General features: G+C 35.4%; 1 protein-coding gene across 1 annotated transcript; it reads right to left on the bottom strand.

Annotated features, from left to right (window-relative positions):
- Nucleotides 1-1,760: 1,760 nt before the first annotated feature.
- On the bottom strand, nucleotides 1,761-13,307 carry LOC144841276 (uncharacterized). Its single transcript, XM_078697540.1, has 18 exons — nucleotides 13,212-13,307; nucleotides 12,051-12,803; nucleotides 11,265-11,621; nucleotides 10,924-11,088; nucleotides 10,373-10,583; nucleotides 9,846-10,023; nucleotides 9,402-9,598; nucleotides 8,869-8,933; nucleotides 8,501-8,709; nucleotides 6,301-7,024; nucleotides 5,489-5,842; nucleotides 4,429-4,593; nucleotides 3,726-3,936; nucleotides 3,422-3,599; nucleotides 3,109-3,305; nucleotides 2,881-2,945; nucleotides 2,511-2,719; nucleotides 1,761-1,910 (listed from the first exon to the last, which is right to left on the bottom strand). Exons 2-18 carry the CDS (start codon nucleotides 12,778-12,780, stop codon nucleotides 1,866-1,868), a joined length of 4,260 nt encoding a protein of 1,419 aa, XP_078553666.1. The 5' UTR covers nucleotides 12,781-12,803; nucleotides 13,212-13,307; the 3' UTR covers nucleotides 1,761-1,865.
- Nucleotides 13,308-15,199: the final 1,892 nt, after the last annotated feature.

Genomic DNA, 15,199 nt, shown 5'->3' with positions numbered 1-15,199 from the left:
TCTATGGTACTTTAAGATGATGATAAAGCAATATATGATCATATAGAGCAGTTTTATTGCATAATAATTGAATTTTAAAAACTTGATATTTTGGCCATTTTTGGAAAAAATGCCTGTACTATAGTAAGGGATTTTTTTCAAAAATGGCCAATTTTCAACCTTTTTATTTTTCAACAAAAATGGTGTCTATGGTATTTTAAGATGATGATAAAGCAATATATGATCATATAAAGCAGTTTTATTGCATAATAATTGAATTTTAAAAACTTGATATTTTGGCCATTTTTGGAAAAAATCCCTGTACTATAGTACAGGGATTTTTTTCAAAAATGGCCAATTTTCAACCTTTTTATTTTTCAACAAAAATGGTGTCTATGGTACTTTAAGATGATGATAAAGCAATATATGATCATATAGAGCAGTTTTATTGCATAATAATTGAATTTTAAAAACTTGATATTTTGGCCATTTTTGGAAAAAATCCCTGTACTATAGTAAGGGATTTTTTTCAAAAATGGCCAATTTTCAACCTTTTTATTTTTCAACAAAAATGGTGTCTATGGTACTTTAAGATGATGATAAAGCAATATATGATCATATAAAGCAGTTTTATTGCATAATAATTGAATTTTAGAAACTTGATATTTTGGCCATTTTTGGAAAAAATCCCTGTACTATAGTAAGGGATTTTTTCCAAAAATGGCCATTTTTCGACCTTTTTATTTTTCGACAAAACTGGTGTCTATGGTACTTTAAGATGATGATAAAGCAATATATGATCATATAGAGCAGTTTTATTGCATAATAATTTAATTTTAAAAACTTGATATTTTGGCCATTTTTGGAAAAAATCCCTGTACTATAGTAAGGGATTTTTTTCAAAAATGGCCAATTTTCAACCTTTTTATTTTTCAACAAAACTGGTGTCTATGGTACATTAAGATAATGATAAAGCAATATATGATCATATAGAGCAGTTTTATTGCATAATAATTGAATTTTAAAAACTTGATATTTTGGCCATTTTTGAAAAAAATCCCTGTACTATAGTAGGCCTAAGGAATTTTTTTCAAAAATGGCCAATTTTCAACCTTTTTATTTTTCAACAAAAATGGTGTCTATGGTACTTTAAGATGATGATAAAGCAATATATGATCATATAAAGCAGTTTTATTGCATAATAATTGAATTTTAAAAACTTGATATTTTGGCCATTTTTGGAAAAAATCCCTGTACTATAGTACAGGGATTTTTTTCAAAAATGGCCAATTTTCAACCTTTTTATTTTTCAACAAAAATGGTGTCTATGGTACTTTAAGATGATGATAAAGCAATATATGATCATATAGAGCAGCTTTATCGCACAATAATTGAATTTTAAAAACTTGATATTTTGGCCATTTTTGGAAAAATTCCCTGTACTATAGTAAGGGATTTTTTCCAAAAATGGCCATTTTTCGACCTTTTTATTTTTCGACAAAACTGGTGTCTATGGTACTTTAAGATGATGATAAAGCAATATATGATTATATACAGCAATATTATCGCATAATAATTGAATTTTAAAAACTTGATATTTTGGCCATTTTTGGAAAAATTCCCAATAATAGTACAGGGATTTTTTCCTAAAATAGCCATTTTTCGACCTTTTTATTTTTTAATAAAACTGGTTTCTATGGTACTATAAGATGATTATAACGCAATATATGATCATATACAGCAATATTATCGCATAATAACTTGATATTTTGGCCATTTTTCGAAAAATCAGCAAATAGGGGAAAATGTGGCTCTAAAAATGGTAACTAATTGTATCGGCGCCAAGAAACTAAAAAACACTTATTGTTTCAAACGTGCTCGTGCAATCAATAATCCTTGTGCGTAAGTTCCATTGGTTTGGATTTGTTTTTCTAGAGAGAGAGTTAACAGTTAATTAATAATTTTGTTCAAAGATTGTATGAAAGTATTCAATAGACAGCTTTCGAAATAGCGACGCGGGTTAGGCGAGACGCGCAAGTCAGAGCATGGATTAAAGAATAGATCCATGGTCAGAGACAGTCCCTCGCGCACGCGCCAGGAAGGCAACGCCAAATCGGCGGCCAAATAGCGTTGCCTGTTCACAACTAACCAGTGATATGTAATAGCCGAATCTCTCTGCAACCAACACACGGAAGTTTTCTTGTATCCGCATGCGCACTGTAAATTACACGCTCGGTTGGTTGCGCGTTACACACTGCCGCGTCACCTGTTTCGAAAACTCCCTATTTCTCCAGAAGACGGTTGTAGCAAAACAACCAAAACGTCACGAAGACCTTTTCAGCTAGCCATACTTGATTTCCTTTACCGTCAACCCTGGTCAACCTAACTTTACTAGATAGATATGTGATAGTTTGAAAGATAAGAAGAAAAACTTACAATACCTTGATGTAGCGCTGTTTGGGATACGTGACGTCACGTAACGTGACATATTAATGATGTATTAATGGTGATGACGTTGTATAAGTACTTACCTGCAGACGATCAGGGTTTATGCTGAAGTAGGTACAAAACGAGAATACAGCAGACAAGAACTTGAGAGCAACAAAGAGTCCAATGAACGTGTAGCGATATTGCTCAAGATCGTAAACAAGACATACGCCCTCACTGTTACAAGACTTTTGACGAATCAGACAAGTACTGGAAATGGCGGCACCAAAGTATATAGGCGCCGGAAAAAATCCTAGAAACATATAAAAGAAATCAAAATTATAAAAAAGATCATACAGTAGATACCATATAGAACACACTTTTTTCTTGTTTTAAGTTAAAGCTGTTCTATGCAAGGTGATGACATAGTACGACCAGACAATCATCAAAACATAAAGTTCGTACTTAACTTACCAAGTATTCTGATTATAACTGAAAGAAAAGCAAGTGAGATCCCACGATCTTCTGAATCAACGCATCTGAAATAAACAACATATATAAATCAACAATCACAAAAAACCCTAACTATTAGTAGTTTGCTGATGTTGGTCAACTGTTGAGGTAAACTAACTTTGGAAAAGTGTTCTTGATTGTTATCATGGTCTTTGGCAGACACACTGTTTTGTCTGAAATAGATTTTACCTCAATGTTAACATAATGTGAGGATTCGCCTGTATCTGGCCAAAGACTGCAACTACAGCAACAAGAATTGCAAAAGGGAGTATCTTGTCACATGTCCAGTCACATGATCCTTCGGTTGCAACTCCACCTTCAACCATCAAACCATCTGCAGCTTGCCAGGTGTCATCTGAATCTATGCAGCTACAACCAAAAAACACCTGGAAGAAAATACTGTAATTACCATACGACGGTGGTCTATATTACTGTACGTTGTCATTTTACATACCATAATCAAGAGATACAAAAATAATAAGATTAATCGCAAAGATATTACCGTTTTATTAGTATAATCTTGGCCAAGATCATCTCTAAAATCTTCTTCCCAAACGCCTACACAACCAGCATGGCACGCACTTGTATACGTCATTCCGTTTGAACCACAAACGGGTGTGTAAACTCTATCTGAACATGCGCAGTCTGAGTTACAGTGGCTGTTAAAATCTGGTAATGAACTGAGAAGAAAACACATATTCAAATTATAGTATTTTATAGTTTTTTTCGTTTCATCGTGTTGTTTTTCCAATACTTTGGTTCTTGGTAATTGTTGTTAAAGCCAAGGAATGGCTAGCCTTACATACCTTATCTTGTAAGAACCATTGTACTGTACAGTGGCACCAGCAATACGTGGGTTTGAGCAACCAATAAACAGTAAAGGAATACCGACAACAAGCGAGCTTAATCCGAATATTATGAGAAATCTACTAAGCCCATATTGGTTCAATTTGAATCTTTTAACGAAGAAACTACTCAGAATATTTGCTAGTACACTTGAAGGTAAATTGATTCCACCTGAAATTAGAAAAAAAAACAACATATCAATATAAGATCATTGTTTTCGTTCATTCCATTCAGTGTATTTGAATCATAAATAAATATATTATTATATATAATAAAATATATTAAAATAAATCATATTACACATCTAATAATTAAAAGGTTCATAACAATAACAACAATATAAATACAACTTGTTAAAAATATTTTTAAAATATTTAAAACCTTTGCAAAATAAAGATATTTCAAAATTATAGTGGTATAGTCAAGAAACTGACTAGTTAGTTAGTTAGTATACAAATAATGCATTTTTTATCCTGTGACCCAGAATCGTCCAATCAAATGACAGGAATCTATTTCGGCGTTAGTAAAATATCTAATAACTCATCGTTTCTTCCAATCTCAAGGGCCAACATACAAAACTGGCACCACGATCATGATGTAATATTAGTACTGTTCGGTGTAGGCCTACTGGTTATGTGTTATTTAAAAAGAAGTTTCACAAACCTAGTATCATAGAAGCGGTTGATGCAGAAATAGCAAATTGTTTTTCGACATATTTTGTGACGAAAAAAGCAAAACCAGCAGCAATAGCAAGTTCACAAGACGCCATTAGCTGTACAAGCATCATCGTGGGGTTGGTGACCATCCTCTTTACTGCCTCCATAAGACCTGTCAAAAGATTAGAAGAATGTAGAATGTCCTTAATGGAGAAAGTAGCACTCAAAATGTCCAATATCGACAGGTGCGTTCATTTGGACGCTTATTAAGCCCATGACTTAAATTGTTGATAAAAATAATATTCAAATGACGTCATGATTAATAAAAACAATACAATTATTGTATTGTCATGATATTGTTGCTCTTATCAATCATGACGTCATTTGATTGGACGCGTGAAAATATCATTTTCATCATCAAAGCATAGATGGTTATAATGAATGTTATAGGATGAAGACTTTCTTTTTATGTATTAAAATGCATATTTATCGTCGATCGTTATTGTAATAGTGTGAATTGTTCCTTAAGTCATCTTGCAAATGCTAATATTAAATATGTTTTTGAGGGTGCGCAGACTGACTTTTTGAAATAGGCGCGTAGGTAAGCGAACACGAAGTCGCTATTGCGTAGATTCAACGTATGAAGCGCCAACAAGGTTGATCTGAAGATATGGTAGTGATCCAAGGTATCAACGTCAGATTAGCCTCTACAATCAATATTTATGTTGTATTTTTTTACTTTGTTAGCTAATTCTGTAAGAAGCTTGTAAAATTGAAAGATGCCAAGGGCATATAAACCCCAAAAAAAATGTTTAAAAAAAAATCTATTCACATAATCATATACTAGATTGGTGTCAATCAATTGGTAATTTGGTCACCACTTTTACACATCAGAGCAACCTGTTTTGTACAATCAGGGCCCGAATTGTTATGTGTTTTGGTTCAAGTTTCTTATACAAGTGTAGGCCTAGGTATTATTATGAGTAATATTATTATTTAGAGCTTTTGAACAAAATCAGTTTATACATTCACCTGAAACAATCTGATGAGGTCTGACCATTTATTACCTTTAACACTTGCTATCAGTCCTTTGTCTTTATCCTGGAAAATATTGGCGCTGTACACGTCTGCTACGTTGATATCATTCAACGCCTCGCGCTTTCCTTTTCGTTTAAAACACGAACATTCATACTTCTTCAATTGTCGAGGAAAGAAGAACAACGGGATAGAAAACATCATTATCAAAGCGCTGAAGATGACAAATCCAAGCCACCAAGCGCCAATCCAGCGGGGATCGCTGGGGTCTGTGGGTATGTTGTCTGCTTCGTCAACTCGATGGAAATCAACGTACAAAGAAAGACATTTAAAGCTAGTGGTGAAACCGACTAAAGGACCGAATGCAATTGGCAGGAATAACGCCGCTATAAAGAAAAAAAAAGAGAAACGTTATTAGCATGTTTCAAAACATTCGATGCCTATTCCACATGGATAGTGTTTTTTACTGTACAATAGTTTATAACTACAATTTTGTTATTTCTAAACAGTCTGCTATGGCTTTCAAAAATTAGTGACCTAATTTGATGTTGGGAATCCATCCAATTTTGGCATTTATGTTGTACAACTAATACTTCTGGCGGTAAACTGTTTTTAATTTATAAACGCTAAAGGTGTTAATTTATTTAACTCAGCTCTCTGTTGAGGTATTATTACATGCTTACTCGCATTTGTTTTCGTAATTTTGATACAAACGGACAAGAAGAAAGCTCTTGGCGCGTGTTCATTTTGATAAAAAATGTCAAGGCATTTTACGCGCGCGCCAACTCTGTGTCACGTCTCTTTCATCGTGTTGTGTTTGGGTGTGAGAAAGGCTAAGACTTACCAATATAGACAGAGGTTGTAGTCGAATCCACTGTAGAGTCGTCAAGGTAGGTTACAAACAATGGGAACATTGGTGTTGCACCTAACCCAATAACAATCTGTCCAATCACCAACCAGAAAACACCTGATGATTGAACCTCCTCATTTGATTCCCCGGTAGTGCACCCATCCTCTACAACCTTATTTGGGTAACATAGCTGATGTTCAGCGTATTCAGTTTCCTGGGTGTCATTGTAAAATACCACGTGCGCCAGAGGATCCGATGTTATGTGCGGCAATGATAGAAGGAAGAATCCAATTCCTACGATTATGCCAGCGACGGATAGAATTCTAGGACGGTGAGATTGAGAGCCGTAGGAGGTGACGAAAAGTAACAGAGATAATGTTACGATATCGTTGACAGTTGCGATCAGTCCGGATGTATAACTTGAAATTTGAAATTGTTTCTCAATGGTACTGATGCATCCTCCAAAATACGTTGTCGCTGCAGTTATTGAGACCAACATTGGCACCGACAAACATAGGAAAGTAATTGGTGAGACAAAACGAGTACATCCGTCCTGGATCAAACCATCGTCTTCGTCATTTTGAGACCGTTTATTAGAGTACGGGCGTGTGTCGTCGATGGGGTTGGTGTCTCGTTTGCCGTCCTCGTCGACGGTGGCAACAGCGACAGGAGCAACATTAGGAAAAGAATCGGATTTGAACATTGTGCAACTTTGTCTCTATTTGGAGACAATTTTATAAAACTGATTCAAACGGTAGAAGCAAGTTGTGGTAATTAAAATTCAGTTTTATTACATAATAATGACTTTTATTAGGTGATAAATTAGAAAACACGAATCTTAAAATGTGTGCTTCCAAGATTTTGACATTTATTATATTCCAAATGATTTTGATATGTAGAAAATATTGTAATGTAATAAAGATATAGATCGTGTAAAATGCCAAAGGTCAAAGGTCGGTTCTACAAATACTGCGCCAGAGGGCTTTGGAACTTCTTCTACTTTGTCGGCGTTTTTATTACACAATAAGTTATTGTACGATAAACGAGAAAACACCGACTTTGCTTACAGAATGTTTACAATGACATTGACGATTTCTTAGAACAAAATTGTTAGTTTGTGCATAAAACTTGGTTCCCATTAGGACGCAACGCAACGACGTAAGCACAAAGTAATTTGACCAATTACAAAGCGATGCATAATCCGTCACTTTGTGTCTACGTCCTTGCGTTGCGTCCTAGTGGGAACCAAGCTTAATTTAGAAGAAGACAATGTAAGTACTGTATAACTATTTGTAGAAAATACGTAGAAAATAAGCATTCAAATTGACGCATGCGTAGTAATAAAACGTTTATTAGTCTGTCTGTATAAATATAAAGTTACTTATAAATAAGCCTGTCCGATAATACAACTATTATGAAGTTGAAATAAAAAACTTCACATATAATAATAATTAATTAACCACTATTAATTTATATATAGATGAAAGTCAATGACGCGACCAATAACGTTGTATGAATTAATTATGTAAGACATAAACTGCGCGCGCGTCGAAACGCTGTTAAGTATATGATTATCAACTTTTTGTCGTCTGGAAATCATTTTGAGAATATATAAGTTGTACATAGTATAAAATAAGTAAAACAAAGTGTGTGGACGGAGACTAAAATAAGTTTGACAACAATCTTTACGGCATTCGTCACCAGTAACAAATTAAAACGAATTGTATAAATAGGGAGAAATTTACGAATGAATAAGTAAAAGATAAGGCGAAGAATGCAATACACCGAAACAGAGACCTCTTTATGTAAGAATTGCAAAGTTTTGTACCATTAAAATGATTGATTTTTAAAGGAAGTTTTTTAAATTAAACATTTATTTTGGCAAATCTGGTTTATAATCATGAAGAAGAAATAGTTGTTTTGGGGCAAATAGTGACTAAACACTGCACTTCTTGTTAAACTGAGTTCTCGTTTTGGTTCTGTTTACGAACAATATCCTTCCGCATAAGTTCCATTGGTTTGGATTTGTTTTTCTAAAGTGTAAAAAGTCAATTAATAATATATTACGTTAGTTTGATGGAAAATAGTGCAGTTAATAATGTTATTCGGTGTTTAATGTTGAAGTGGAAAATTATATAGCGTTTGCTGCTGTTAGTGACATGTTGTTACTGTATGGTGATGACGTAATACTTACCTGCAGACGATCAGGGTTTATGCTAAAGTAGGTACAAAACGACAACACAGCAGACAAAAACTTGAGAGCAACAAAGAGTCCAATGAACGTGTAGCGATATTGCTCAAGATCGTAAACAAGACATACGCCCTCACTGTTACAAGACTCTTGACGAATCAAACACGTACTAGAAATGGCGGCACCAAAGTATATAGGCGCCGGAAAAAAACCTGGTAACATATAAAAAAAATATAAAAAACAGCATAGTCAGAATATTATAAAATGGAACACACTTTTTTCTTCTTTTAGGTTGAAGTTAATGCAAGGTGATGACGTAAGACCACCAGACGATCATCAAAACATAAATTTCTTACTTAAGCCTAACTTACCAAGTATTCTGATTATAACCGAAAGAAAAGCAAGTGAGATCCCACGATCTTCTGAATCAACGCATCTGAAGTAGAAAAAAACAATTGAAGATGTCACTTAAGTTTGGTACTTTCTAAATCCGACACATAATCACTTGGCTCAAACACACGATCCGACCAAGTACATTATTCAGATAATTTTCTGTTTAGAGGGTGTGGAACTGATGGTGTCGCAACCACAGATGAAACCTTTGATCTAACGGAGCTCAGAATCCTGTTGTTGGGTGCTTTTTCATCCAGTGTTAATAACACCCAGGCAATCTAACAGGGCACTGGGCTCGCCTTGCCAAGATAGGAACTCGTAACAGTCCTTTTTCCTTTTATGTCTGGCTGCGACACATACAAACAGTTCCTGTATTATGTACATGTCTGTTAATGGGCGTGGAACTGATTGTGTCGCAGCCACAGATAAACCATTTGATCTCCAGAGCTCAGCATCCTGTTGTTAGATTACCTTGATAAAACACAGGACACATTATTTTACGAATGATTACCTCAATGTCAACATAATGTTAGGATTTGCCTGCATTTGGCCAAAGACTGAAACTACAGCGATAAGGATTGCAAACGGGAGTATCTTGTCACATGACCAGTCACATGATCCCTCGGTTGCAACTCCACCTTCAACCATCAAACCATCTGCAGCTTGCCAGGTGTCATCTGAATCTATGCAGCTACAACCAAAGAACACCTGCAAGAATATAAAACATATATTGAGGTAACGTATGAAGGTCTATAGCTCTCAAAAAGATAAGTCGGCGCACGCGTCCAAAAATACAGATGCTGCGTTATTACATTTTAGGAAAGTGTTTTTCTGGTGTAAAACTTGTTAATAAGGCAGTAAAGTTACTCAATGAATGTTTGATAAAGGCTACAGTAATTTGTTTATTTATTTATTTATATATTAAAACGAGGTACTATACAACATAATTGTTTACCGTTTTATTCGTATTATCGTCATCAACATCATTCCCAAAGTCTTCTTCCCAAACGCCTACACAACCAGCATGGCACGCACTTGTATACGTCATTCCGTTTGATCCACATACGGGTGTGTAAACTTTATCTGAACATGCGCAGTCAGAGTTACAGTAGCTGTTAGAATCTGGTAATGAACTGAGAAGAAAAAAAGTTTTCAAATTATTATATAATTTATATTTTGTACACGTTTTTGTCAAAGCCAAATGTGTTAAATCGTTTGGTATAGTAGATTAGGTAATACTACGGGGGATAAAATCCGAATCACCATAATAAGGAAAATTAATCACAAACATTTACTATTGAAAAAGGAAAAATGGAGATGGGCCAGGTGATTTAGCAAGAAGGTAGGAAATAAGTGGACCAATCAAATGACGTAATTGCAACCAAGAAACAGAGGAAGATGAAAACTACGGAGGAAATAATAGCAAAGAACATAAAAAGCTACTTTCAACAGAATGAGGGAGCCATGAATACATAGGCCTACCTTATTTTGTAAGAACCATTGTACTGTACAGTGGCACCAGCAATACGTGGGTTTGAGCAACCAATAAACAGTAAAGGAATACTGACAACAAGCGAGCTTAATCCGAATATTATGAGTAGTCTACTAAGCCCATATTGTTTCAATTTGAATCTTTTAACAAAGAAACTACTCAGAATATTTGCCAATACACTTCCAGGTAAATTAATTCCACCTAATATTAGAAGAAAAAAAAAATCAAATCAATAGATATGTCAAATTTGAGTAGATCTGCTGTCTCTCTTTTACCTCTCATATATATTTGATCTGAAATTGCTCTAAATCACCTCAATTATGTGAGCTTAAAGCGTGGTTCCCACTAGCGACGCAACGCAAGAACGTAACGCAACGCAAGTGAATTGACCAATCACAAGCGATGGCTTATTCGCTTGTGATTGCTAACTGTCTATAACTTCGTTTGTCATTAGTTAAAACGCTTGCGTTGCGTTTACGTCCTTGCGTTACGTTCTAGTGGGAACCAAGCTTAAACCAAAAACTTATAATTGTTCACAAACCTAAGACAATAGATGCAGTTGCTGCAGGAATTGAAAATTGTTTTTCGAAGTATTTGGCGGTGAAAAAGGCAAAACCAGCAACAATGGCAAGTTCACAAGACGCCATTAGCTGTGCAAAGATTACTGTTGGATTGGTTACGATCCTCTTCACTGCTTTCATAAGACCTATCAAAAAGACATAAAATTCAATTCATTAATATGTTGCTGGGGTAGGTTCATGACGCAACCTAATGACGTAAGTGCAACGCAAGCGAGATGGTCAATGACAAACGTCAGTTTGGATAGTAATTAACTGCTTGTGAAATTACTTGCGTTGCGCGAAGTCTAAGGAGGTATATTACCTTTAACACTTGCTATCAGTCCTTTGTTTTTATCCTGGAAAATATTGGCGCTGTACACGTCTGTGACGTTGATATCGTCATTCAAAGCCTCGCGCTTTCCTTTTCGTTTAAAACACGAACACTCATACTTCTTCAATTGTCGAGGAAAGAAGAACAACGGGATAGAAAACATCATTATCAAAGCGCTGAAGATGACAAATCCAAGCCACCAAGCGCCGATCCAGCGGGGATCGCTGGGGTCTGTGGGTATGTTGTCTCCTTCGTCAACTCGATGGAAATCAACGTACAAAGAGAGACATTTGAAACTAGTGGTGAAACCGAGGAACGGGCCAAATGCAATTGACATGAATACCGCCGCTACAAAAGAAGATATTATGTTTAAAATTGTGTAACACAGTAATACAAATTAATTACATTTTTTATATATTCTGTATATTTTATATTCATTTTTAACTTGTATTAAGTTGTATGTTACAGGGGTTGCGGACACAAATGTGTTATGGCGCTCTGTTGCTGTCGCAACCCCTGGACCGCTTGTTGTCGAATAAAGAAATGAAAAAATGAAATGTATAATTTTATCAAAACATTAAGTACAATACTGTATATCTTATTAATGGTAAATAACTACTTACTTTACTTGTTTGAATAAAATAATTAATTGATCTTATAAAAATTGTCACAGAACGAAAAGTTACACCCCGTACGCACGCGTTCAAACAATGTTAACGCGCGCGTCAATTCTGTGCCTCTTCGTCGTGTTGAGATGGGAAAAAAACAAAGACTCACCAATATAGATGGATGTTGTAGTCGAATCCACCGTAGAGTCGTCAAGGTAGGTTAAAATCAAAGGGAATATTGGTGCTCCGCCTATTCCAATAAAAATCTGTCCAATCACCAACCAGAAAACACCTGATGATTGAACCTCCTCATTTGATTCACCGGTGGTGCACCCATCCTCTACAACCTTATTTAGGTAACATAGCTGATGTTCAACATCTACGTATTCAGCTTCCTGGGTTTCATTGTAAAATACCACGTGACTCTTGTGCGCTAGAGGATCCGATGTAAAGTGCGGCAGTGATAGAAGGAAGATACCAATTCCTACGATTATACCAGCGACGGATAGAATTCTAGGACGGTGATATTTAGAGCCGTAGTAGGTGACGAATATCACCAGCGATAATGATACAATATCATTGATAGTTGCGATCAGTCCGGATTTAGAACTTGAAATTTGAAATTGTTTCTCAATGGTACTAATGCATCCTCCTAGGTAGGTTGCTGATGCCGATATTGCGACATACACAGGCACTGTCAAACAGAGGAAAGTGATCGGTGAGCTGAAGCGAGTACACCCGTGGATCAAACAATCTGTGTCGACGTCGCCGCTGTCGTCTTTGTACCGTTTAGAGTAGGGACGTATGTCGTCGACGTGCTTGTTGTCCTGCTTCTCGTCCTTGTTGTCGTCGGCGGCAACAACAGGAGCGACTTTTGGCAATGAATCGTATTTGTACATGGTGACCTCAGTGTCAGCTTAGTCTGAAAAAAAAGGGAATTTGGAGATTTTTAACACTCAAACGGTAAAAGACGCTGTAGGAGGTGGTAAATATAATGCATGTTTTTTTTTTCAAATACGATAAATAAAGGGTTTCAAAATAGACCTATATTATACCATTATTTGAAAGTGAAATAGCACGGCGTCCAGGGCATGAACGCTTTGGTCGACTGATTGATTTTTCATTTATTGTTCCATTTATTTGTTCGACAAAAACGTCTAGGCCTATGCCTTCTAAAAAGTCAATGAAGCTCTATAGCTCGCAAGCCAAAAGTCTCAGCGAATTAAAGCCGTGCGGCGGAGCTAATGTAGCTAGACAAATCTCAGATTAATTTCGCCAAATATTGAAAATATATAGGTCTAACCTAAAGTCATTGAATTATCTTACTTACCCAGAAGTACCTGGACTGGATTACCATTAGATGCCAAATGACAACCTAGACATGCCTTTAAATATATTGAATTCAACAAGTTATATAACGATGGTCTGCACACGTGACTGTACTATCCGATTACTTCATTCTTGTTAATTCTAAAGGCGAAAGAAACTTCTTTGGAATCATTGATCCATTCTTATCTTATTGTTGTTGTAGGCCTTTAAAATAAGTTTAACAGTGTTTCGGTTTGAACTCCGACCTAGCGTTATTGTGTAAAACTGAAGTGTAAATATCGAAGGTGTTTCCCGGGTTGAAATGTCTAACATGATTGTAAAGAAAGTTCAAATGTACTAACAATTGCTATCAATAAAAAAGACAATAGCATGATCGTATTATAAAGTAACCGACATGTTGCATATTAGTTTGCTATACCATAACATGACAAACACATCTATATCTTGTTATTAACAATTAGGTGATATTTTGACGAACTTTCGGTTCGGCGACGCGTCGAACCGTGATGGAAATTCTATAAGTTTACCGGTCTGATTTTGGCTGAAAGGGATTTGGTTAGTATTGTCCAAAATAGAGAAATTGTTGTCCAAATGAGGAAAAGTTGTCCGGAATAACGACAGCGGTACTATATTAATTGTGACGGGACAGTACCTTAATCGAATCGAATGTTCGTCATGGGTAGATTATCGTAGAAATGTTGTTTATTGCTGTTTTCCACAAATTGTATATTCTCTCTTAGTTAATGTTTAGGTCTTTAATTGTGTTTTATGGACAAATTCGTATGTATATAATATATGTATGTATAAGTACCATGTTGCCTGTGGCTATTCTGTACAAAAATTTCACATTTTGGACAAATCTGACTTTTCCTAGTACCGTTTCCCCTTGTGGATACAACACTGTCGCTGTTCTGACAAAATGTCAACATTTTGGGCAAATTCGAATTTTTCTATATTTGACAGTTCTCCGATTTTGACACAACACTGTCGTTATTCTGAAGAAAAATGTCCACATTTTGTACCAAAAAAAATCGGTTAAAAAAATCTCTGTATTAGGTAGACAGTTTGTACATTTACTGAGTTTCCCTATATTGGAAAGTTTCTCCATAATTTAAATTTTGCATCCAAATAAATTGCCAACTACCATAAGCAAACTACATAATATTGAGTGTAAAACCGTGGGAAGTATTAATAGAGCTGGCGATGGAGCTAGTAAGTACCCCAAATTCATCCGGGCTTTAGCTAACTACAAAAAAAACCCCAAAAATTAACATTTGACTACTGTACCGGCACGTAATTTACCGTTATCTCATACCAGAATCAACTTAGGTACGTGTGTATGTGGTTACTAATGTGTGACAATCAATGAATGCACCAAACACCGTGTTCCATTAATCACTCTGTACTCGTAAGCAAACTTCGATATTTGTATAATAATATTTAAATAAGATAAAGGTATCTGATTTGATAGTATAGCCTAATTGGGCTCTGAAACTGTACCATGTCCATTTGTTCAACAATCATGGCCCGTGTTGTATTTAACTACGGTATTTATCCTGCTTTATGAACCAACAATCGCAAACTTTGGTGGGTAGGTCCACCAACTTATCCGGGACGTGCACCCGGGACCTGGTAATTGCTGCTATTGCCACTTTCGTCTCGCATCGTCATTCACGAGAGTATGTTTAATTAAAGTGATAACCAGTGACCCTATGTCACCCTATCTTAATAATTACCTTTAACATATATATTATGTTAAAATACGACATTTTATATAATAGCTAACAAAAAAATCAATATATAGATCAGTCAAACACACAAACTGGCAGCACAGAAAAATAAAAATGGTTTAAAAAAAGAAGTTTAAATACAAAAATGGTGATAAAATGAAGAAAAAATCTATTCAAGAAAGAAAAAGAGACAGAAAAAATATAAATAACATGTGATGCCGTATTATGGAATTCTTCTATAATACTGGAGAATCTAGAT

Source organism: Antedon bifida, chromosome 4 (genome assembly GCF_963402885.1).
Source record: "Antedon bifida chromosome 4, ecAntBifi1.1, whole genome shotgun sequence".
Lineage (NCBI taxonomy): Eukaryota > Metazoa > Echinodermata > Crinoidea > Comatulida > Antedonidae > Antedon > Antedon bifida.
Note: the sequence above shows the minus strand (reverse complement) of the source record. Positions and strands in the feature narration are given on the sequence as shown.

What these genes read in the sequence shown, in the direction of transcription:
- LOC144841276 (XM_078697540.1), bottom strand. Translation starts at nt 12,780, where the DNA reads ATGTACAAATACGATTCATTGCCAAAAGTCGCTCCTGTTGTTGCCGCC. An exon ending in TACAACCTCTGTCTATATTG is followed by an intron (nt 5,843 to 6,300) that starts GTAAGTCTTAGC and finishes TTTTCTTTATAG; the next exon opens with CGGCGTTATTCCTGCCAATT. An exon ending in TAAACCCTGATCGTCTGCAG is followed by an intron (nt 1,911 to 2,510) that starts GTAAGTACTTAT and finishes CTCTCTCTCTAG; the next exon opens with AAAAACAAATCCAAACCAAT.